The sequence below is a fragment of the Alligator mississippiensis genome, chromosome 3 (assembly GCF_030867095.1).
Source record: "Alligator mississippiensis isolate rAllMis1 chromosome 3, rAllMis1, whole genome shotgun sequence".
Classification (NCBI taxonomy): Eukaryota; Metazoa; Chordata; order Crocodylia; family Alligatoridae; genus Alligator; species Alligator mississippiensis.
Window position 1 is genome coordinate 219,186,476 of NC_081826.1, and position 24,073 is coordinate 219,210,548.

At 41.3% G+C, this 24,073-nt stretch overlaps 1 protein-coding gene across 4 annotated transcripts in view; it reads right to left on the reverse strand.

Moving 5' to 3' along the window:
- Positions 1-1,405: 1,405 nt before the first annotated feature.
- The window catches only part of PRDM6 (PR/SET domain 6), a 124,039-nt gene continuing 101,371 nt past the window's right edge, over positions 1,406-24,073 (reverse strand). For 2 of the 4 annotated variants that reach the window (XM_019478070.2, XM_059724906.1), the window contains one exon: positions 11,372-16,684. In XM_019478070.2, coding sequence (XP_019333615.2) covers positions 16,570-16,684 — 115 coding nt within the window. In that variant the 3' untranslated portion in view covers positions 11,372-16,569. Of the gene's footprint in view, positions 2,337-11,371; positions 16,685-24,073 lie in introns of those variants that run through there. The other 2 variants (XM_059724909.1, XM_059724908.1) reach the window with 2 other exon arrangements.

The following is a 24,073-nucleotide window of genomic DNA, read 5'->3' on the forward strand; positions in this document are numbered from 1 at the left end:
TTGGTATGATGGTCACAGGACTCCACACAAATGGATTCATCAGGCACCTGACTAGATCATTTACACGTACACCATAATCCAGAGGATTGACAGTTACCTACTACAATTCAAAATTAATATTCGTTTAAAACGAATATAGTTTGTTTGCTTAAATTTTGCCAAGATGTTTATTCAAATAAGATTACTTTTCTTATGCATTTAAACTGTTAGAATCAGTATGTCACAATCAGTTTCTAAAAATGTGATTATTTGAAATAATTAGTTTTTATGTATCCATGTATCTTTCATTTTTTTCACTCTTTTTTCACTCTTGTCTTCTCTTTTCCTCTTATAACTTTTGGGCTTTTTTTTATTTCATTACCTTTTTGTAAGTTGGTGTTGCTTCAGAGAGAGGCGCTCAAATACTTTCTCCATGTTGCAGATTGCTGGCATGATATGAATACCTGGAAACAAAGCTGTTCAAAGGAAAACAACTGATCCTCGCCATCTTTCTAAATATGTTTACATCATGCCTTTCACTAAAAAGACCTTCATTTGCTGGATATGTAGTTTTACTGTTAGTTTTAGCTGAAGAAAGTTTTTGCAAATCAAGTTCTAATGTTTTTTATTACAATATGTCATAAATCTTTTGTAGGATGAAACATAATTTTTAGCATTATCTCATTTGCTTCAAAGTCTACTGTAGTTATTCAAACACAATAATTTATTGAAACATATGATTAGTGTTAAAAATAATAACAGCTGCATTGTGTTTCACGTATGCCATTAAGTGTTCTTACAGAAAGTTCACTACACATCCTTTGAAGGCGAGTACCATGTCTGCAAAAATAGGCCAGTGAAACCAAAAAAAAAAAAAAGGGTTTGGAAAGGCTATGTTTATTGATCAATAAATCACAGTCACTATAAGTGACCTGCTGACTTCAAGTTCTTTAGGTCAAGGAACCCTTTGCTATTCTGCAACTTCACCTTTTTGCTGAGCCTCTTAATCAAAACTGTAAAGCCAGAAAGAACATCGAACAATCAAGACTTGGATGATTGGATTGGTTATTTTAAATGACTTAGGCTCTGCTTGTGACAAGGTTTGCAGATAGATTTTGTCTTTTCAGCCATTACTAAGGGGGCTCAGTATTCTGTGAAATACAAACAAACAGTAGCAGACATTCAAAGGCAAATATCAAGGTTTACACAGGCAGACACATAATTTAATGTATGTACAAAACTGCAGGAGATAATAAGGATTCTGCTATGCTGTGACTTCTCCCTTAGCCAAATATCACTAGAAAATACATTTGAATGGCACTACAATTATCAGCACAGATAACACAAGGCATAGCTTCTATGCCTTATTTCTCCCAATTCATTCTGAAACCTGTGCAAGTATGAATCAAGCAGAATCACAAGCGTTTATGTGTTTTCCTTTTAATATTACTATCCAAAGGTGTACAGAAGACAGGATACAAAACATGAGTTATTAAAATATATCTGCTGGGAAGATATCATTAAAATAAGCAAACAGCATGTGAGATTCTGATCTCCATTATCGTTTTGAGAATGTATTTTAAGCTACAGTATATTGAAGCAGCTGCACATCAGGATGGTGCCTGTTTCACTAGTATAACAGATTAGATGTGAATTTAAGGTGCAATAAGGTTTAGCACCTAGTGTGCTGGTGGGCTGTAGCAGCATTATGCTATCAAAAAGGGAAGTAAAAGCCCACATCTATATTGGGCAGAGCAGAATTATTCAATACAGGAAACTTCTGTACTGGGAAGGCACTGACAGAAGGGAAAACGGAAAAGCTATGCATCAATTCAGGTGCTGTTATGATCTTTTAATTAGACACTAATACATGTGAAAGCTACCAACTGTCTTGCCTTCACTAAAAGATTTTACTTGGAGACAGATACATGCGGTTAACATACCTTTCTTTATTTTGCTGGTAAAGACAAGGCTGTAGGGAGTTAAGTCTAAACATTTTTACCAGACAGAAAGTTTGAGAGGGAATGCCATTGAAGCCATGTCAAAAACACAACTATTTGGAAGTCACAGATTTCAATATGTAAGGAAACAGGCAGACGGGTTCTTTGGGTAAATCCGATATCTTTCATTAGACCAACTAAAATAGTTAAGGAATAATTGAGGAAACAAACACATGGAAGGACATAATTAAGATTACCCAAGTAACTGTGATTTACACTTGTAAGTAGAGCTGGTAAAAAAATCTGTTAAAGTGTTTTTCTGATGAAGAATGGGTTACTTAACAAAATGGAAATCTTCACAAAAATGTCTTCTCTTCTAGAAATTTTTCAGGTTTTCAGTTTCAAGATGTCAGCAACCTAAAACCAAAACACATGAATTGGCTTTTGTTTTAAAAGAAAATAAAAAGGGAAATAAAATTTTTATTGAAATTTTTCACATAAGAAAAAGCAGTTCTTCAACAGTCCTCCTCTTAGCACTGTTTAGAGTATCTAAAAGCCAAAAGTTGCACATTCCTACCTTCAAACAATGCACATCTTTACAGCAGGAACTTAAAAACATTGAGATAGTCTCTATATTGTGTATTCTACAGCGGTTGTTAAACCGATTAGCTGCTACTGCAGCATGCAGATAGAAATGTCTAAATTGCCTGAAGGAAAATAGAATTCCCTTCTTTAAGCACTACACTTGCCACCAAAGGCAAGGAGGCTTTTTATATCTATTCATCCCAGAGTGACAACATTTGAAAAAGGTACATGGACATTTCAAATGTCAAAGCATCTTGCCAAGTAGCACAGAGCTAGTTACTTAAAGGGACTTAGTCTTGTGGGGCTCTGCCATCCAGTGGCATTCCTCTATTATGCGTCTGAGCTGTCCAAACACTGCATGGGCACTTACGAATGTGACTGCACCAAGACGAGGGAGTATAAAAGGCTTGGGAGAGGGGCATATCCTCCAAGAAAATTAGCAGGAAGCCTGGTTTTCTCTGTTTAAAAATCCAAAATTATCTAATTTTAAAAAAATCCTCAGTTCTCTGATTAAAACCCCCCAAATCCACGTTTTCCTACAATTAAAATTAAATGCCACCCTATATACACACATATCTACATTTGGGGACCAAATCTCCAAATTGAATTGGGAGACCAATTAAAAGCTCTGAACTGAGTCGAAGCATCTGAATTGATTCAGGAAAAGATTTGGCAATTAGCCCATAAACTAAGTCTGTTGGGGTTGGGGAGGGGGGAAGGGACATGGGGGAGGTGGGGATTGGGGCTGGGACAAGCTGCCCTGCCAAGCTCTGTCCTGCTACTGCTTGCCCAGCCAGGGCATGGGGGGCAAGGCAGGATGGGAGTGTGGCCTGCTCCGGGCAGAAGGGAGCAAGCAGCAGCAGGGCATAACCTCCACTCCCAGTACTGCTGTGCCCTCCTCAGTGCTGGGACCAGGGACTCTGCGACTCTTGCCAGCCAGCACAGGATACAGGCTACGGGTGTGGCAGCGCTGGGAGCAGGGGCTATGCAATATTGCACCCCCCCCCCTCCCCTGGGCTGGGTGGGTAAGCGGCAACAGGGCATAGCCCCTGCTCCCAGTGCTGCCACACCCACAACAGTGCTGGGAGTGGGGACTCTTCACTGCTGCCACTTGCCAGCTGGCACAGGATATAAGTGCGGCTGTGCTGGGAGCAGGGGCTCTGCCTTGCTGCCACTTACCCGCTTCCACCCAGTGCAAGCCGTGCCCACATCCCATCCCCACCCACCCCAGCTGGGCTAGCAACAGCAGGGCATAGCCTCTGCTCAAAGTGCTGCCATGCCCTCATCCTACACCCCCTGCCCCCTCCCCAAGTAATGCATCCCACCCTGCCCTGGCTGGGTAGTTCACCCTAGGCCCAGCCCCAGCCCCAATCCCTCCCTCAATCCCAACAGATTTATCAGCTGGAATGTCCGAATCACTGTCCTCTGAATCGGCTGAATCCAAAATGAATACTTGCCACTTCTCACAGGCCTGCTAGCCATGCTGCTCCTCTTGTCTCCTCCCCTCCCCATGCCCCACTGTGCAGCATGGCCCTAGCCACTGCTTCCTGTGCTAGCCCCAGCAGAGCTGCCAGCAGCTGCTGCAGCTGCAGGCCAGTGGGATATGGCACAGTGGGGCAGCAGCCATTAGTGCAAAGGATGAGCAAGGCTCACCCCCAGTGTCCTGGCCCCAGCCCTGGGCACTGCCCCAGCTACCTTCCCTGTGCCAACAGTGTCCAGCCTGGCAGGCGGGGGCACAGCATGCAATTCTTCCCTCCTGCACTGATCAGCTGCCACTGCTGCTTCAGCTGGGTAGCACCCCCAGCCTGATCCCAGCTGGGATGAGCCATGGTGGGATAAGGCAGCCCACACCCACCCCGGCCTTGGCCCATGGTATGGGACACGGTGATTGCCATGCATGCACCCCTGCCCCACCCTCAGCTCACCCTGCTGGCTCTCCCTGCAGGCCCCAACCTCCTGGCACCATGACCTTTTGCAAGTAGGTCTTGCAGGCTGGAGCTCTGCAAGCCTGCAGAGAGCTGTTTGCAAAAGGGGAAACCTCTGTTTTCCCATTTCAAAGGGGAAAATCTGAATTTTTCTCCTTTAAAAGCGAAAATCCGTGATTTTCTCCATTAGAGGGGAAAATCCACGTTTTTCTGCAGGAAATGGAAAACCCAGATCCCTGGTAATTAGGTACCAAACTCTGCTCTTGGTCCTTTCTGGGAGTTAAGTGTCTAAGCCAGATCAGCCTTTTCTCACAAGAACTGGAGGGGAGAGGAATGAAAAAGGACTACCCTCTGCCCAATTATAACCAATGGTCCCATGGTTAAGGCATGTTTCTGAGAGAAGGGAGACCTGTTTTCAAATCCATTTTTTCTAATTTGGAGCATGAATTTGAACCCTGGTCAAAGCGGCCATGTCATAGCCACCCAGGTATTGGATATTCTGGGAGAAGAAGCTTTCATGTTCCATCTTGCATAAATAATCAAATATTTATTAGGGAAGCAAGAGACTAAGGTACTTACCTAGGATATAGTTTGGGTCTATATCCCAGTGAATATTTATTTATGCAAACTGAAAACAGTTCAACAGGAAAGAATGAGAGAGAATAGCCAATATTCTGGTGATTAGGGTACTTCCCTGGGACATGGGAGTCCTGAAAAACAATAACATGGGGTATACACATGCATACATGTCTACCCTGTGGCTGACTGTTGCAAGGTAGAACCTGGGACTAGATCTCAAAGAACACTTACTAAATTGGGCCCAGCAGGATGGAGGGGCATGGGAATATTTGAGCTGAAAATCACGTCATGCTACTCAGCCAGCTCAGTATGTCAGGATCAGGTGGTTGTTGGGCTGGCCACTTCCAGAAGTTTGGACCCCTTTGTGGATATTGCCTCTTGTCCCTGAATTAATATATATGGTGGCATTTCATTTTAATTGTGGAAAAACGTGGATTTGGGGGGTTTTAATCAGAGAATTTAGGATTTTTTTTTTTTAAATCAGAGAATTTGGGATTTTTAAACAAAGAACACCAGGACATAAATGAGGCTAGGAAATGCTAAGAGCAGTACAAGTTTGCACTTTAGCAAGATACCCTAAGCCAGCTCACACTGCATCATGCAGAGTACTTGCACTAGGCATGCTAGGTCCTGAACAGATACTGTATGGTCACAACAGTATGGCACTCCGCCTAGGTTAACATGCCCTACTCTATCGACCTGGAAGGGTGTGGGCAGCGGAGTCCTGCAGGGCTCGGTCCTAGGACCGATACTCTTCAATGTCTTCATCAGCGACTTGGACGAGGGAGTGAAGTGTACTCTGTCCAAGTTTGCGGACAACACAAAACTGTGGGGAGAAGTGGACACACCGGAGGTCAGGGAACAACTACAAGCAGACCTGGACAGGTTGGACATATGGGCAGAAAACAACAGAATGCAATTCAACAAGGAGAAATGCAAAGTGATGCACCTAGGGAGGAAAAATGTCCAGCATACCTACTGCCTAGGAATTTACCTGCTGGGTGGCACGGAAGCAGAAAGGAATCTTGGAGTCCTAATGGACTAGACATTAGGAAGAACTTCACAGTTCGAGTGGCCAAAGTCTGGAATGGGTTCCCAAGGGAGGTGGTGCTCTCCCCTACCCTGGGGGTCTTCAAGAGGAGGTTAGCTAGGCATCTGACTGGGGTCATCTAGACCCAGCACTCTTTGCTGCCTATGCAGGGGGTCGGACTCGATGATTTATTGAGGTCCCTTCCGACCCTAGAATCTATGAATCTGTGAATCACTGCTCATATTAGCCAATTAGTATATATAGCATTGCATTAATGTGGTTATATTGCTTCTGGTCTGGAACTAACTTGGATATTTCTGCATGCTACTACTGTATAAAGATATTCTGAAGGTACAGAGATTTTCTCAAAGTCCTTATAGTGAGGTAGATGGCTGCATAGCTGTTATAAATCAGCAAAACTCCATGGACTTCAAATACTCCTGTATTATAGCTGAGGATCTGGCATCATGCTCATTATCGCTTTCTTACCTACATGTCATGAATGCACAGCAAAAAGAATAGACAAGGTAGGACACTGTAGTTAAGACTATTTATACACACATTTGTATGCACAACTGCACATTTTTGTATCTTCTGAAATATTTTCTAAGGGAATCCTCTCATGTATTGGCTTTCTAATGATTTTTCATACCACAGGATAACAAGAGAGCAACTGCCACCACCTATACAATAAATAAATTTTGCCAGACAGAATTAGAAGAGAAGCTTTGTTCTCCAGAGGTGCAATCTCCTCAAGCCAACCTCCTCTTGGCTCCTTGAAAAAAATCCAGGTCCAAGGCTCTGCCTAACCATTATAACTTGAGTCATGTTCATGGAGACTTAGATTATGGAAAAGCAAAATGCTTTAAGACCCACTATGCCAATATAAACAAAGGCAAGTTCTTTTCTCAGGCGCATGCACACTCATTTTAAGAAATGCAGGGGAAAGGGAGACTGTTTGAATGTAGTAGTATGCAAAAGGGTTAAGATAGTTGAAGAAAAAATAAATACAAATTGGATGGCACTGAGAGACTGGAGGGGCATGAAAAGTATAAAAGAAGGCTATGTCCCTTTCACTGCTGCCAAAGGAGAGGCATCTGAGAGAAAGCTGTTCCAGTACAGATCTGTCCAGAAAGGATTGCTTACTGCAGACTGATTTGGCTTACAAAAAGTTAAGTGGGGGAGTCTCCAAAATTAAAACAGGTACCACACAACAAAAGACTTGGATTTGACCAGATGCCTTTCAGAAGTGAGGCTTCAGGGCTGAAGTGCAAATATCTTGATCCTACCAAATAAAACTCCATTCCTAATATTCAGGCTTTCCTCATTTTGACTCCTGCCCTTAATTTGGATTCAGTTGTGTTTTTCAGATCTGATTCTTCTGTTGTGTGACTTTATGATTGGCTCTGCTTTAGTGAATGGAGAAAGCAAGAAAGCTGCATCCACAGCTACTGAAGGCCAATTGTGTGTAAAATGTGGTTTCTGCTCTTAGCTGGTTGTATAAAAATGACCCACAGTCAGGAATATATCAGTTACTTGGAAGTCAAACCCACAAAATCCACTGGACATTGTATTGGTCAGGGGAAGTCTTATCTCTGAGTTAGGCAACCAGATTCCCTTTATACTGTTTGGGGAGAGATTAGGTGCCTAAGCATGGGATCTTCAGAAGCCAGCTGAAGAGAGGGGCTGCTGCAGGCTAGGCAGCTTTCTGCTAGCATGTTCCCTTTGTGGAACACATTCTCAACTACCTTACTCTCCCATGCCATGGCTGGAGAGTCTAGATGCTTCATTCAAGGCTGTGGATTCCTGTAGACAGTAAGGCCAGACATTACACATAAACCAGCTGTTTTAGTGATCAGAAACTGGTTTAAACCTGGAACAGAACCTTTAGTGAACATAAACCAGTTTCAAAATGGCCAAAACCAGTTTGAGATTCACCTGGTTGAATGTAGTATCAGACTTAACTGATTTGGCTCAAACCAGTTTATGCAATGTCTGTCCCAGACCCCTTGCTGGTTTAAGCTAAACCAGACTCCCTCAGCATCCCAGAATGCTCTCTGGGCAGGGCAGGGCTCTCTGCTCCAGCTGCTGGGCTGACCCCTCCCCTTTGCTCTCTAGCCAGAGCAGGGAATGGCCCTAGCAGAGACACCGGCAGGCATAGCCCCGTTAATGCAAAGTGGGCAGGGACGGGGTTAATTCTTCCTGTCTGCTGGGTAGCAAAGGGGAGGGGGCTGCAGCGGTAGCCGCTGGAGCTGTCAGACCTCAACTGCAGGGAAGGGACAGAGGGAGGAATTAACCCTTCTCCCTGCCCCCTTCACCTTTAATGGGGCTGTGCTGGTTGGTTGTCCCCCAGGGTGGGGAGGGGGGCTCTGTTCTGCTGGGGGGCACTCTTCCCTCTCCTCCTCCCAGGCTGGGGAGGCAACCTCTGTGAGGTGCTGGATGGGTACTCTTCCTCCTCCTCCCCTTCCCCCACCTCCACTGCCACGGAGTGGGGGAGCTCCATACAATGCTGCCCAGCCCCAGAGTGGAATAGAAATGGCTGGGCAGGCTTAACGGGGCTGCTCTTCTTGCCCCTAGCACAGAACCAGCTGTCTCTATTGCAGGGGCTCCGTGCCATGCACCTGCTGCTCTGCACTCGCAGAGGGGAAGCCCCATGCTGGATTCTGCATGGAAGCAGAGGTCAGGGCTCCCTCCACTCAGGCAGTACGGGAACCTGCACAGCAGGGAGCAGGGGAGGCTCCAGCATGGGGATTCCCCCACTGCAAGTGCTGGAGCTGCAGGCCTGGGGAACAGAGCCCCAGCAATGGGGCAGTCTTCGCACCCTCTCCCAACGCAGTGCAGTGCCAGGCACCAGCGCCCTGGCCTCCCTGCCTGCTGCTGCTGCTAGGCAGCAGGGGCTGCATGCCATGGGGGGAGTGCGTGGCGGGGTCCCAACACCCTTCACCCTCACCCCTACACCCTGCCCAGCTGAGCTCCGGGCCCCTGCTGCCCCTCTAGGGGGTGACAGTGGAGGGGGAAGAGTTCATTCCCAGCATGGAACAGAGCTTCCTCCTGCCCTGCGGGGGGTGGGGAAGCAGGGGGAAGAGTCCCTCTCTGGGGCCAGGCAGCTGCACAGAGCCCCCCCCCCCCCCCCCTCCACTGCAGGGTAGGGAGGATGAGGGAAAAAAGCCTTCCCAGCACCAAACAGGGCCCTCCTCCCAGCCCCACGGTGGTGGGGAAGGAGGAGGAGGGGGGGAGAGTTCCCATCTGGGGCTGGGCAGGCCTGTGTGCAGGGTTTACTCTCCCTGTCAGGGAGCTGCTGGGGCGGGCCTGCTGGGGCCTGGCAATGCCCCCGTCCTCTCTTGTGGAAAGGAGGGCTGCTCTAGTACCCCCAGGCTTCTGGCTTGAGTCACTGCAGGCATGTGCTGAACACCTATCCACTTGTAAACTGGTTCACTCTCTGCGCGTTAGACTAACCTGCAAAAACTGAATTAATTCAGGCATGGGCTTTTTGAATGTCTGTCCCTAGCATAAGGCAGACAAGGTTCTTTGGATGAATCCGCTATCTTTTATTAGACCAACCAAGTTGACCAACCAAGTTAGACCAACATGGCTACAACCTACACCCCTGTCCTTAGCCTAAGACACCTAAAAGTTCCTGAACCTAAGTCCTCTTTACAAACATAGCTCCAAATGCCTAATCATCATCATGTAACTTCTGTCTAAAAAAAGATGTCTATATTTTGGGGATGGACCATGGTTAATCTGAAACCTGTAGTACAGTTCCTTAATCAACCAGGGAAAAAGGGGAGGGGGAGGATAGGAAAATGGATACTGCAGAGATTGATGTCAAAAAACAGCATCATTTACCTGAAAGTTGCCAATTCAAATCTAGCCTAGGTTTGTGATGACTGAAAGGTGGTTTCTTTTAACCGTCTGGTAGTGATTAAGTAGTTTGCACCAAATGAGCTATTTTTTAGCTGTGACTATGCTACTTTGCAAGCTTGGTGTAGTGTAGTCTTTGTTCATTTTGTGAGCAAGTGGCCATGTTGTTAAAGCAACTAGCACGCAGGCTGGGAAATCAAAGACTGATTGGGTCACTTCCTTACTAGTGTAAGATCTGGCATAGAATCAAATGTTGTGAGTATCCAAGCTATTCTTGGTCAAACTTAAGTCTCCATAACTCTCAGACCAGCTAAGTAAATTCACTAAAAAAAAGAAAAATAGGGACTCACTAGCAAGAGACCTGAGACTCACCCCTACTAAATCACTCACAAGAAAGGGAGTGAGAAGGTGGACCCAAGAATCTATTTGAGCTATCTTAGGTTAGGCCACCAGCCAAAAGGACTATTCTCCCCCCTTTTAAACATTTGTGTCTCATTAGCTCATGACAGATTACACAGGTTAGGGGATATAATCTCATGCAGCATGACTCAATGCAATTTCTTGTTTTAAAGAACTTTCCTTGCATATATAGACATTTGCCTTGGATGATTGACTATCCAAGCTACTTGCAAACCAGCAGGCAGCCTGCTGGCCAATTACCTGCGTATTTTTTCAAGTACAGTAGTTTCACACAATTATTCTACCGTGGTGGTTCTGGTGCTTATATAAAAGGTCATATAACATGAAAAACAACAAAAACTGACATATTTTTCTCATACTCAAGTGGTATTTTTTCAAGTGGAACAAGGGGTGACTTAGTGAACTAATCATGGCTCTTTGACATATATGGCTGCAGTGAAATCATGTTACAAAAGGCACAGAAGGTTCCTCACAGTGGAACATGATTAGTGCTTTCAGCTTTGGTATTAGATTTACTTAAAAAGAAAGAGAATATGTCAATAAACTTGGAAAATTGAAATTCTGTTTTAGCCCACTAGATGGTGATCCTTAGAAGTCAGGGCTCAAGTAAATAAAAACAGTCAAGGTTAAAGCTCTTAAAAGTAAATAAAATTGTACAATCATGCTCAGAGTAAGTAACCCCAGTTAAATTATTTGTGTCATAAAACAAGCTACAGAATCTCATAGAGAAGTAGTTCTTCCCCTTTTTCATATTGTGACCTTTGGTTACACCGTATTAAAAAAACCCCAAAACTTGGGGTTCTCTCCCATCTTCCCATACAGCTGCAAGGAAAGACAAAATGGTGATCATGCTGCAAACTTCTTTGCAACATCCAGACTAAGAAATCATGTTGTGGGGCATTCAGAAAATATATGGCACACACAATATTGCAACACACTCAGATTATTTTGACACTGCCTTTTGCCCAATGGCATTTAAACATATCTGTATTTCCCACCTGTACACATTTTCAAAATTTTAAATATGAACAAAGAGGAGCAAGCTCATACAACATAATAATAAAATGTTTTATTAATCAAATATATTTACATTTCTTTGTCTTTTTTTTTCTTTAAATGTGTGCCTGTTTTTTCATTTAAACACAACGGTATCTTTACATTTTATATCACAAGAGTACAGCTACATGCATGACATAATTTGTCCTTGGCAGTAAAAAAAGATGCAATTTTATGAAGTTTAAAAAATGCAAGCAAGCTGTTTACCATTCTAATTACAGTGTCATTATTAGTCTTATTACAACAAAGGACCCTTCCAGAATATTCTACATCTACTGCGTGGGGATTTGCCCTTTTTCAGTTTGGCTTAATCATGTCTAAACTTTCAAAAATTGAGTGTGGATAAAAGAATGCACGCTGTTCAACATATTTTAATTTATGAGAACTCATACACAGCAAGGATTTGGATGCAACAAAAAAGTGCACTAATGATAAATTGGAAATAAGTCATAGCAATATATAACTTTCAGAAACAGATGACTTGCTACGTTTTTGATTTTCAAATATTTATCATTTAGAAACCATGTTTGGCACTTATAAGACAGCACCACATACTCTAACAGCACCATACAAATGATAAATAGCTATTAAAAAGAGAGATAAGGATACCAAAAAATGTGGCCAACCCACACATCAGAGCCTTTAAGGATTTTACTGTAATCGTTACATTATTCAAAATTCTGTTCTTCAAAGAAAGACAGTCATTTTTGTATCCAAAAGTGTCATGTTATTTGGGATTGTGCTTGCGTTTTCACAGAGGACCTGAAGCTTTTCTGAGAAGGGCATCCGTAGGCATATATGATATTTCATTCTGTGTGCTGCACAAAATTAGAAACATACACATTTACTTGTTGAGGAAAAGGCTTTAGATGCCTCAAGGTTGGAAAGTGTGACTTTTGCACATATTTACCAAACTTCAAAGCCAATCATAAGAGCTTCAGAAAAAGTAGGCACATAATGACTACATTTTGAGGTAATCATACTTCACTTACTGCTTTCATTCACTCTGTTCAAGCACATAAAATCACGTCCTTAATGGATCCAAATGCCTAATTATTCCATCCATACCTGAACAAAGCTTGCTCGTCATTCAGCAAGAGCAGAAAGCAACTGGATGTTGTTTAATCCAATTCAGGATGTGTTTCAGCTTGTTGATTTTTAGTAGGATATACAGTATTGCATCGTGTTGCTGAAGAGTGACACCAGCTATAAAATCTTGAGTGGGAATGTTTCCCACTGAATTGTATTTATGCGCCACCACCTATTTTATAAAAGTGTCTTAGAGAAAGCAGTACAGTAATTAAAACTGTATTGCTTGTCTGGCACAACATAGTGATTTAAGATGAACAAATATAATAAAATGTTATCTGGAAGAACAAGATGATTTCTGCAGAAATTATACTTTGGTGTGCTTAAAATGATGCAGGCCCCTATTAGGAAATCATTTTAGCACATAATTATAAGGTCAGGAATAAGCCATCCAAGTTCAGCAATAGCCTTATGCTCATCTGTAATTTTATGCATATGTTTCAGTGTTAGCTGGATCAGGGCCTTTAAAAAGAATTACAAAATATAGGTCTTACCTGCTGAGATGCTGATGGCTCTAAACTACCACTGATTTCACCTCACAGAAATAGGAGAGAATGGTTCAATAATACAGCAATAGAGATTGCTAACATAACTTGCTTGCCAGACTTTAACATAATCTCATTTCCCACCTATATTTGATGCAAAATCTGCTCATCTCTGTAGTTTTCTCTGAAATGACTGCATGTTTTACAGAAATCATGTAAATCTTGCTCTGTTCAAGTGCTAAATATGAGTGCTTCATTCTAGTAAGATTATTTTATACTGTGCTATTAACGTAACATGCAAGCATCATAATACCACTAGAGATGTACTGAAAGGTTTAGAAATGGTTTCTGTAAAATAGCTATGGCTGCTCAAGTCAATCTGTGCTCTGAACACAATGAGGCCTGAGTGCTGATCTTTAAATTACAATGTTGATACCCAACTTCTTTGATCTCCTCCTACAGAAATACCAGTTTGTAGCAGATTAGAACCTCCGGTAGTTCAAATAATAAATTCAGATAAGCATCCATAAATATGGACATTTACCCAACATTCAAATAGTGGAAACTCAAAAGAGATGTGCATTTTTTCTAGATAAGCTATTTGCTAATTTGTAGAAGTTGGAACATTAACAGAAGCAACTTTTCTCAAAGTAGTTTGCATCTTTGAGGCCCACACAGCAAAACACGGTAGTCGCACTAAAAGTTACTTTTTGGCAAAATTGTAAACTGTAACGCAGAATATAAAAATGTAACAAAAGGGACACAGTTAAGATAGCAATGCCCAAGATTTCTACTGGGTTTTTTTAAATTTATATTTTACTATGTTATTTTTTCCCTTTTCTTTCTTTGCAAAATTCATGCAGGGACTATGTAAATTAATTGAGAGTTAATGCTGCTCAGCCTTTTATAGGACTGGGTATTTAATTTCTTATATTTGTTGGAAAACAAACCCCTCCCCATAAATTCCTTTAAAATGATCAAATAATCAATTGAGCATTTATAAAAACAACCCTACAATTAGAACTAGGTAAAAATAATGCAGCTATTTTTCTTCACAGCAGTTCACAAAATAAAATTACAATTTTGCAGTATGACATATCAAGATTTAAAACCTGTCTTTTTTACATTTTTATAAAATTGCATTTTTAGCTCTGAAACACCGAAAGCTTAAATATGCTGGGTGTTTAAAGCAAAAGTGATCTTTGGTTAAATGAAGTTATAAAGTCTAAAATATACCATGGTTTTTTAATACTGAAAGATAACCATTTTGACTGAAAACGAGTGAAGAAAATTTAGCAGTTTTTTGGTGAAACGAAACAATTTAATGAAAAGTTGAGCTTAATGCTGTGAACATTTCCAACAGACCTCTCTGTAAGATCATACCAGTATGGGTACAACAGGGAAAAACAACGTAGAAGTTGACAAATAAGTACCTTGCTTTCATACAGTTAGTGTTCAGCGATGCTAGAGATAAGATACAAAGGACATATGGCTCCAAATGACCAGCAATCTCTTGTAATACCATGATAAACTGGGAGAGTTAACAAACCCAAGATGTTGTCACCAAAAAAATAGGTTAGCCCTGGGAATGGGTTATATATCATACTCTCATTGACCTTCATTTGCCAATGCCAGCTCCCACTTTTCCAAAAATCCCTTTCTTCATCACTGAATTTCCTTATTCCAGTGAGTTCAGCCTTGGAGGTAGGCAGCACAGTCATTTTCCAAATGGCATCCTATCGTGCATGTAGCTACTGAAAATGTTTGTTTACTACATATGTTGTGTGAATTCCTAGTTTAATTGAAGCTAATAGGATTATTGCCATTGTCTTAACTGGTGCCAGGATCTGTGTCCTGGATTGCCTTGCACTCACATTTTGTTTTACCATTTTAGAATAACACGAAGTATCATCAACTGATAGGTATGAAAAAAGACTAGTAGTGCTGTTTGATGGTATTGATTAAGAAAGGCACTGCTTTTAGCTATATTGTACAACCAGTTTTGAACAGAAGTCCTCACTGAAATCAGTGGGGGAGTACTGTCAAATATGTGATGAGATGATACAACAGCAGTGTCTATAATCCATAAGGACTAGGCACTTTTATAAGATTGTGTAAAACATGACAAATACTCCACCCTCCACAAAAGACTTTACTCGCATGCAAACATTTATTATTTTTTTCTTTTATTAAATATGAATTTGGTTCAAAGGGGCATCTTTTTAACCTCTAGCACCATACAAATTAAGAGTAAAATCATGGTCCTTTTGAAATAAATGGCAAAACTCCCAGAGACTTTAATGTGGCAGAATTTCATCCAAAGTGTGCAATTCCCAATAAAAATGTATCATGTTAGCTGCACCTTGTTCATAAAGAACACTACTTCAGTGTTTAGCCTCTCCCATGTGTGCACGTTCAATACTCTGTTATACTGTGTTAGAATCTTTATGCAGACACTTATTCCCTTGCTAAGTATACATAACTTCTTTTACATTAATTAGAATTAGACTCATGCCTTGAAAGAAGATTAAATACATCTCCCTGAAGTGACTGCAATGAAGCCTGAAGCCATTCATGAGTCACCTGGATTCAGATTTCCTTTACAATACTGAAGCTCAGCCCAAGTTTGTTGAAACTGATCTGGGACTACTTTCAAGTGAACCTGAGCCAATATGATAGAAATAGCTGGGCACTGTAAACTGGGTTTTTGATTAATTTTGCTGGAATTGATAAACTATTAAAGCAACCATCCAACTGAAAACTTGAACCTAGTTTTTTTGTCTTGCTGCTTACAACAGGATATTCAGATATACAGGGGTTTTTTTTAACATTAAACTACAATTTTGCTGAAAACACTTTTCATCATTGCCACTTTCAAAGTGATGCTATCCTATTTAAAATGTGCCTTTGTTTAAACTGTCTTTCTTTCTGACATCCTTGCACAACTGTGTATGTATAGGTTGCTTATTCGGTTTTCGCAGAGCTTCGGTGCCAATGCATTATCTGATAAAGACATTTACATGAAAAAGTGCACACAATGTGAGGTGTGGAACCATGGAACTGAAATGTCCTTTGGTGTGAGGAGGCCAACTCAGATGTGGTGCTTGATCACTTTCCATCTCACTATTCAGACAACAATTTCTATTATAGCCATGTCAAAACCAACTTAACCCAACCCAACCCAGCCAAATATAAGGATTACATCTGGGTCCTTAGAGTCATGCTACAAAAAAGGTGCAACAATAAACAAGTCCATGTGCATTCTCAGTCATAACTATGGGCAGAAGAACCCTTGAGATTCCTCGCTTTGGTATTAAATAACAATAATAAAGGCTTTTAGAAATAAAGCAATACATGGTGGGACTTGAACTGTTAGCAGTCCCAGGTAACTTGTCCATTGAAATAAGTCTCATCCCTAGTCATAAATAAATAATCTCTTTCCTGGCCTCACTTCCATGCCAGGATCAATATCTCTTAACATCTTACTTATTTTATTACTGCTTTTGGTTTTCTGGGGCTGATTGAAAGTTGCTCAGAGGAAATCTTTGGTTTTGCTTAAGTGTCCGTGACATTTAATCATGACTTCCCTTGCAGTTTAATTCCAACCAGTCAATCAGTTAATCCACTTCAATTGATTCTGTGCTCTCTGTTATTGGCTTGCACTCATTGGGCATCCTCTGGTGTCGACTCAGCTGGGTGGCTTGTGTGAAGCTCCTCTCACACCTCTCGCACCTGGTGAAGGCAAGAGAGAAAATTGAGACTGGGGAGCTGCTTCTGGGGGGTGATGGGCTTTGTCTCATCCTGCCTAATCAGAACAGACACTCAAAAGTGGCTTCAGATTTTACCGGCTCAAGAGGTTTAATTGGTGGCTACTTCCAAGGCCTTGATGCCTATGATGGGACAAGGCCTGTCTGATTCAGAACAGAAGAATCTGTCAATAGACAGGGGGAAGGTGATTTCTCCAGAGAGGCCTGTCCTGCTGTTGCTCTGATCACTGTCAGTTCAAATAGATAAAGAACAAAAAGAGCTTTTTAGGAGTGAGCCATCAAAGAAGCAGCTTGTCTGCAGTTTTCTGCTCTGTAACCCCTAGGAGAAATTGATGACAAATAGAATTTCACCCTCTGCTCATTTAAAATCTGGCATTCACCTATTGGAGAAGAAGCTGTAGGGCAGTAATTGCTATGTATTATAACAAGAGAAGGCTTTTTATTTATCTGATATGACGATGCAGTTTGGTTTATGTTAAACAAGCTTGTAGGATTAGTGATTGCTTAATCAATTGCCTGAAAACATTCACAGCATTTGACATATGTGTGGGGTGAGAAGGAACTCATAAAGGTCAGCAATGTGTGCTTCATTGTCTTTTAAGTCTTCACACTACTTGCTCTCTTTCCCTCTCCAGTGGACTACAATCTATAACAAATTAATGAATGAATTAATTATGTTGCAGAGTCTCTGAGGGGATAGGACAGGGGTATCCCTAGTTCAGAAGGAATCATCTGCCCTGTTCTAAAAGACAATCTACTATATCAAATCTTAACTTTTTAAAATGTGTTTTTCTTTTTAATTAGTATTGTGAATACTAGATGCAATTCCATGATGGAATACAATGAGGGATACAGTAGACTTTCTTTGAAAGGCCCTCACGCAAACATCCACCTTTGATTTAATGGTGCTGCGTGATGTTTATCTTCAAAGATTTCAATAAAAGTATCACTATGATGAATTAACTCCCCATCTTCAAAGAAGCAGCGAAGAAAACAATGGTTGCCATTGCCTTCTATCCATCTTTATTTCTTCATAGGAAAAGGTGAATCTCCACAGAATTAGCCGTTTACAAAAATGATAAAATATGTATATGCATACATAATTGGAATGTGTAAAAAACGTATGGTTTAGGAACTCAGTCCTCAAATATTACACATTCATTCATCTAAACTACTGTACCAGCCTAAAATGTCAACATGCCTAAGCTGTGTTTCTTTGATTGTCTTTCTGGGAATATTTTTGCAGCCTGTTCCAGTGTTAAAAACTGCACTGTGATCTTGACAAATGTAAAATGTCAGCTTTAATGTATCAGACCTATCAGCTCAATGAAAATAACTCAGAAATATTGATCACCTAATGATTTTTGGTGTATTCATTAACGTCTATGTGCAGATCATCCTCTCTCCAGAGCTCCTGAAGTGCTGATGACACATTAGTGTATTGCTGATTGTTTATTAGAAAACTGATTAGTTACTGGATTAGTGTGTCAAAATATACTACCTTTCATTGCTTGACAAACTTACAAATTATTATATTCTTTATATATGTATATCTTGAAGGAACTAGAATCAATTTTAGTGCTAGGATTAGCTTGGGTTATGGGAGGCACGACTATCTACTTGAACTTGAAATTTTGTTATTTTATTAATATGTGTATCCTTATAAACAGTGTATATGTACAGTATACTACAAATATACATATGTATAAATACACATAAATGTACATATGAGTTTACCTATATAATGTATATACAACAGATATAAGTTAAGTTTTAGGGTTTTTTTTAAAACATATGTGCCTGCCATTAGAATCCTAAATCCATGTTTGGGCATCTGAGATTTTTCAGACGTGCCAAACAGGTAGAAATCTCACAGATGTCACTGGTAGCTGTGGGTACTTGCCACTTCTGAAAATTATGGCATGTATTTAGGTGCCTAAATGTGCATATAGTAGCTAAATTCAGGGCACCCACTTTTGAAAATCTCAACTGTAACATAGAATACCAAAATACTTCCTGTCTTGGGTATTATATGACACGTGCACACATCCATCCATCATACAGTGTAGTTCATAAACAGGAGAGCAGTTCATCAAATAAAAAGGAATCTGAAGAATTATATAAAATAGAGGGAAAGGAAATCACTTCAATATCAGATTATTTAGTGAAGCATCTCTTTTTAAAAATGTTAGGCAAAGATTCAATACAGTGCTAGTATTCCATTATAGGATAGGGAGATGTCTACACATCTCCAGAGGTCAATCCTATTCCTATAAGGGGTTAAAGGCAGGGCGCTTACATGTGCACAGCAGATAATGGACTTATTCCTGCACAAAGAGCTGGGTAACTCAGAGTTAGTTTCAAGCTACACTTTGGTTATCCACTAGTTGAAATAGAATTCTTCCTGTAGGTGTCTACAAATTAGTTGCTGCAATCCCTGACTTCTAGGTATCTGGCCCCAGAATAATATCCAGAACTCAGAGCTCCCTATGCAGTGCCTGGGAAGCATTGGTTCAGAACAGTGGTCCAAAACCCCCCACACGCTGTGCCAAGAGTTAATCATTAGGAAAACACTGAGCATGGGATGTGTCTGCCCTCTCTGAGATTAGGTCTCTGACTTGGTGTGACAGAAAGATTCTATTTTCCTCCTGGGATACAAATCCCAAAGTCCTCTCATGTTGGTGGGTTCCTACAACTGTTCTGTGGCTTGCTCTGTTCCTTTTGTATTCTGGCATGACCACCTCTTCTAATCTTAAAAGGAAAGCAGCTGCAACTGCCCAAGTCTGTTGGTGAATGTCATGCACATCCAGGCTACTCCTATCAGATCAGACCTTCAGGGGAATTAGGGACCACCTAGTTTCTAGATACCAAAGTGATTTAGGTGGGAGCTAGGTCAAGTCAGGCCAGTTCTGGGCATACAGATCACTGCTACTATTTTGTACTTAAATGGTTTAAGTTCCTCTACGGGCTCTTGTACACGTGATGGTAGGGCCATGTACATGTGACAAAAAGTGATGGGAAATCGTCATTTGTCTATCATAATAGCATTACTGTGTATACATGCACGGGTTTTTTCACATTTAAATTTTTTGAGCATGGCAACTTAGACCACCTCAGATATATTTTAGTTTGAGCAGAGAAGATAGTGGAGATGGTGCACAGGGTGCTGGAAGCCTGGGTGGATGCGCAGAAATTTGGCCTTGGTGGGCTTCCAGTGTCCTGTGCACTGTCCCAGCCACCTTCTCTGGCCACCAGCACACCCACCCACCCTCCTGCTGTCTTCCTGCACTGCCCCAGGGGCAAGCCAGCCCATTTCTGGGTGGTCCCAGGCAGTTGGAAAGTGGTGGGGACAGTGCACAGGGCACTGGAAACTCACCGAGCCCAAGCTTCCCTGAGCATGCCTAGGCTTCCAGTGCCCCGTGCACTGTTGGATCAGACTGGGTGCTGCCTGCAAGCTGAGGCAGCACCTGCCCAGCTACCACCCACCCAGGCAACCCCAGGGGCCACCACTGCCATGGAGGAAAGCACCAGGCCCCCCATACCTCAGGGGCTGACTGATCCAGTGGCAGCTTGCGTGGGCAGGCTCTGCCAGGAAAAAAAAAAAAAGTGGTGAAGCCAATCCTTTGTTTTTTCCCCGCTCGCAGAGCCTGCTCAACTCTCCTGCAGCCAGGGGGGCCCTGGCCCTTTCCTCCACATGGGTGGCTGCACCTGGGCTGGGGCAACCCAGGTGTGCTGCTAGTGGGCAGGTGCAACCCAGGGGGGTGCTGCCACTGCAGAGGGAAGGACTGAGGTTCCCTGCAATTCAGGGCCCATCAGCAGCATGCCTGCTGGCTACATGAGAGGCAGGCAGGCTCCATAAGGGAAAAAAAAAAAAGAATCAGGCTCCTTACCACTTTCTGCTCCCCCCTGCCCAACACGGAGCCTGCCCATGGCAGTGGGTGGGTGGAGAATGAGTTGATGGCGGGCTGTTACTATTCTGTCACAGTGATGGTAGCCCCTAAATTGAAATGGTGGGTTTTTATTTTGTAGGTTTTTAATTGTGATGCACCATTTCAAATTAGGGGAACTAACCCCCCCTATGTGTACAAGCACCCTATGCACCTTGGGCTAGGGACAGAAGTTATATGTAAACCTGTAAAAGTGATTGGAAACCAATTCAAATTGGTAATAGAACAGAAGTCCAGTGCACATAAACCACTTTCAAAATGGCCCAAACCAATTTAAGATAAACTTGGATGGATGTAGTATCAAACTTAACTGATTTAGGTTAAATCAGTTTATTGAACTGCTGTCCCTGATCCCCTTCATAGTCAAATGAATGCACAGTCTCCCAGCATCTCAGCATGCTTTGCACCTCCCCCACAAACCCTCCTTCACAGGGTGGGTGGGCTGGCCTTTGCCCAAGCTATCTGCTCCAGTTGAATATCTGTTCATTTGCTTATCAATTCAATCTGTGCATTTTAGACTAATCTGTGACGATTTAATCGATTCAGCCTCAGTCTTTCTGACTGTCTGTGTTTAGCCCTAAAGTCTACCTAATATTATTGTAGAATGGGAGAAAATAGTTCAGCTCAGCAGTGAACCCTCTAAGATAGATATCTAGGACAGGGTTTGGCAATCTTTTGCCACTGTGGGTTACAAATCTCCACACATGCCTTTGAACACCCTCCCTAGCCCACAACCCCATTCCATCCCTGAGACCTCAAGCTGCCTGTGCTTAGCCTCATGGCAGATACCAGGCCCCTCTGCAATGTGGGTATGCGCAGGCATGGGAGAACAGTAGGAAAGGCTGCAAAGGAGGGTGCTGTGGAGAAGGCAGATGGCTTGATGCAGCTCCACGCTGCCCAGTCCCCCATGCCACCTTGGGATAGGTTTGACCTTCCCAGATTAGCTCCAACATCTTTGTGGGCCAGATTTGGCCCAGGGGCTATAGACTGCCAATCCCTGATTTAGTATACAACAAAACTTGATTTTTCTATTAGATTTCAGGTCAGATATTCAGATAAGCTTCAACCTAAACTTTATTTTTGAAGGTTTTTTGTGTTATTGCACAGCTGTGGCTATACATAGTAGTAGTTATGCTTCATACTACCTTTCATGAGGATACAATCAAGTACAGTCAGCATTCAAGGTAACCACTAGAATTTACTCAGGTGCAATTCAGGTTTCTTTCATTAATAATAAGGGCTGCATACTGCTAAGGTCTACTCTGAGGGATTTAATTCGTACCTAGGCTCAATGTTTCAGCTCTGCAAAGAATCAGTTTAAGACTGCATAAAACTATGCCCAGAAACTTAAAGACCATCACCAAAAATCAGATCCTTGTTATTTTCATAAACTGAATGCATAGGCACTTTGGTTGAAATTAAAAAGGTATGATCCTATTGTATTCAATGCAGCCCTATGTTAAGGCCCGTAGCAAGTTCTTTTTATATTTCCACAATAAGCCTTTCTCTTTTACTACTCTTATTAATAAAGGGGAAAGCATGTTCTTTTGTTTTTCTTGTTTCTCTGACTGGTTGTTTCAGATTCTCAAGTACCATTACAATTTTTTTTTCCAGGAATTATTTTTTTGGCTAAGTGGTACTTAATGTTGGCGTTCTGCTAGTTGACTGCTCAGTACTGACATAATGCTGTAAGTATTAGTAGTGCTAATAACTTGGTCTAGACGAATTTTTTACAGTAAATAGTTTGTTTTGTCAAGAAAACAGCTTTGTGTTGACTGAAAGTATTAAGTCATTTCTATCAAATTCAGGCAATTGTTTTGACCAAAATACTGGGAAAAATATTAAAAAGTAAAAATATTTCATTTTGATATTTTAATGAAACATTTTGAGTTTCCATGATATGTGCCATGTGTAGCTAAATTTATTTTTAGAAAGTAAAAAAGCACCCTGAAAACAAACAGAATGTTATGCCTTTCCAAATAAAATATTTTATCCAACATAAATGACTTTTTTGTTTCAGTTTTCCATTTCAGCAAGAAAAACTGAAAATTTTCCTTTTCAAATCAACCCAAGCTGAAAGTATTTATTTCAGATGTTTTGGTTGGCTCAATCACTTGTACTCAATTATTTGTACATCCGTAGGTGTGACAGCAGCAGCATTGTGCTTCTTTGACCCAGCTTTTGTTATCACTGAACTGAAAGAGATGGAGGGGCTGGCTAATAATTTTGATTTGGCCTACTTTTGAGAGCTATCCTTATTTAAGAGCTTTGTTCCAGACTGGGAGCCATAGTGGAGACTTCAGTGAGATAAGAATGCACAAAACATTGCAATGGTTAGGTTGAAATGATTGCTTGTGATGACATGAAAAGAAATCCCTTCTAACTGGACCTGCTGCCCAGATGATGTAGCTAAGGCTTTGACTACAGATAACCTCACTTAGCATTTTTATCTACAGGGAAATGCAAATAGAAAAGTCTGCTACCATAGACAGCAAAGTTAGCTAGACTTTGCAGAAAGAGAGCCTTCTCCCACATAGCACTCTCTGTCCAATCAAAGACCCCTTTTAATAACAATATACCATATTTTAAAATTCCTTCACAATTTTTGTCCCTTTCAAAACTGTCTTTTTCAAAGTGCCTTGTGCACAAATGTCCCTGCCAAAAATTTGGATGATACTATCTGTCTACGAATTCATATGTACAATCATGATTGCATAAATATTAGGTCAGATTTTTGCACAGGTATTAGTTAATAGCATAACTGGCCTTTTGTGTGGGCAATTAACTAGTTTTTATACATAATCTATGATCCATGCACTTCCAGCATATTTTCAGCTCTGAATTTGTACTTTGCATTTGTTGAAACAATGTGGTTAGTTGTTAATTAAAAAAATATTGTAATTCAGTACTAAAAATGAAATACTGAGGTAACTGCAGCTTTCCAAATACAGTTATCTTGTTTGTTAATGATAACAGTACTCATGATTGCGTGTCCAGCAGGAATATATAAAACTATTTTCTGCAGCAGGAATATATAAAACTCTTTTCTGTGTTGCCATGATTGCTTGTTCTTTAGTGGTAAGGAGAGTTTATACCAATGGACTTTTTAGGTTTGCACATTTTGAGTAAGCATACCCTCAAATCCCATATGTAAATATATATATTTAAAAGTAAATTGTGCAGTAAAACCACAAAAAATATTAATTGCACCATTGCTTGTTCCTTTTTTTGTCTGTTGGGCTTTTTTTTTTAACTTGAGAAGCATCAGTTCCTCACTTTCTTTTTTTGTGGAGGAACTCTGGAGGGTATACATAGAAATGATACCTAAAGATCAGCTGCAGCTCTCTTTCCAGTAAAGGTAAGGAAAGAGACCTGATGTATCCCTTTGCCCAGTGCAAGCTACCCAA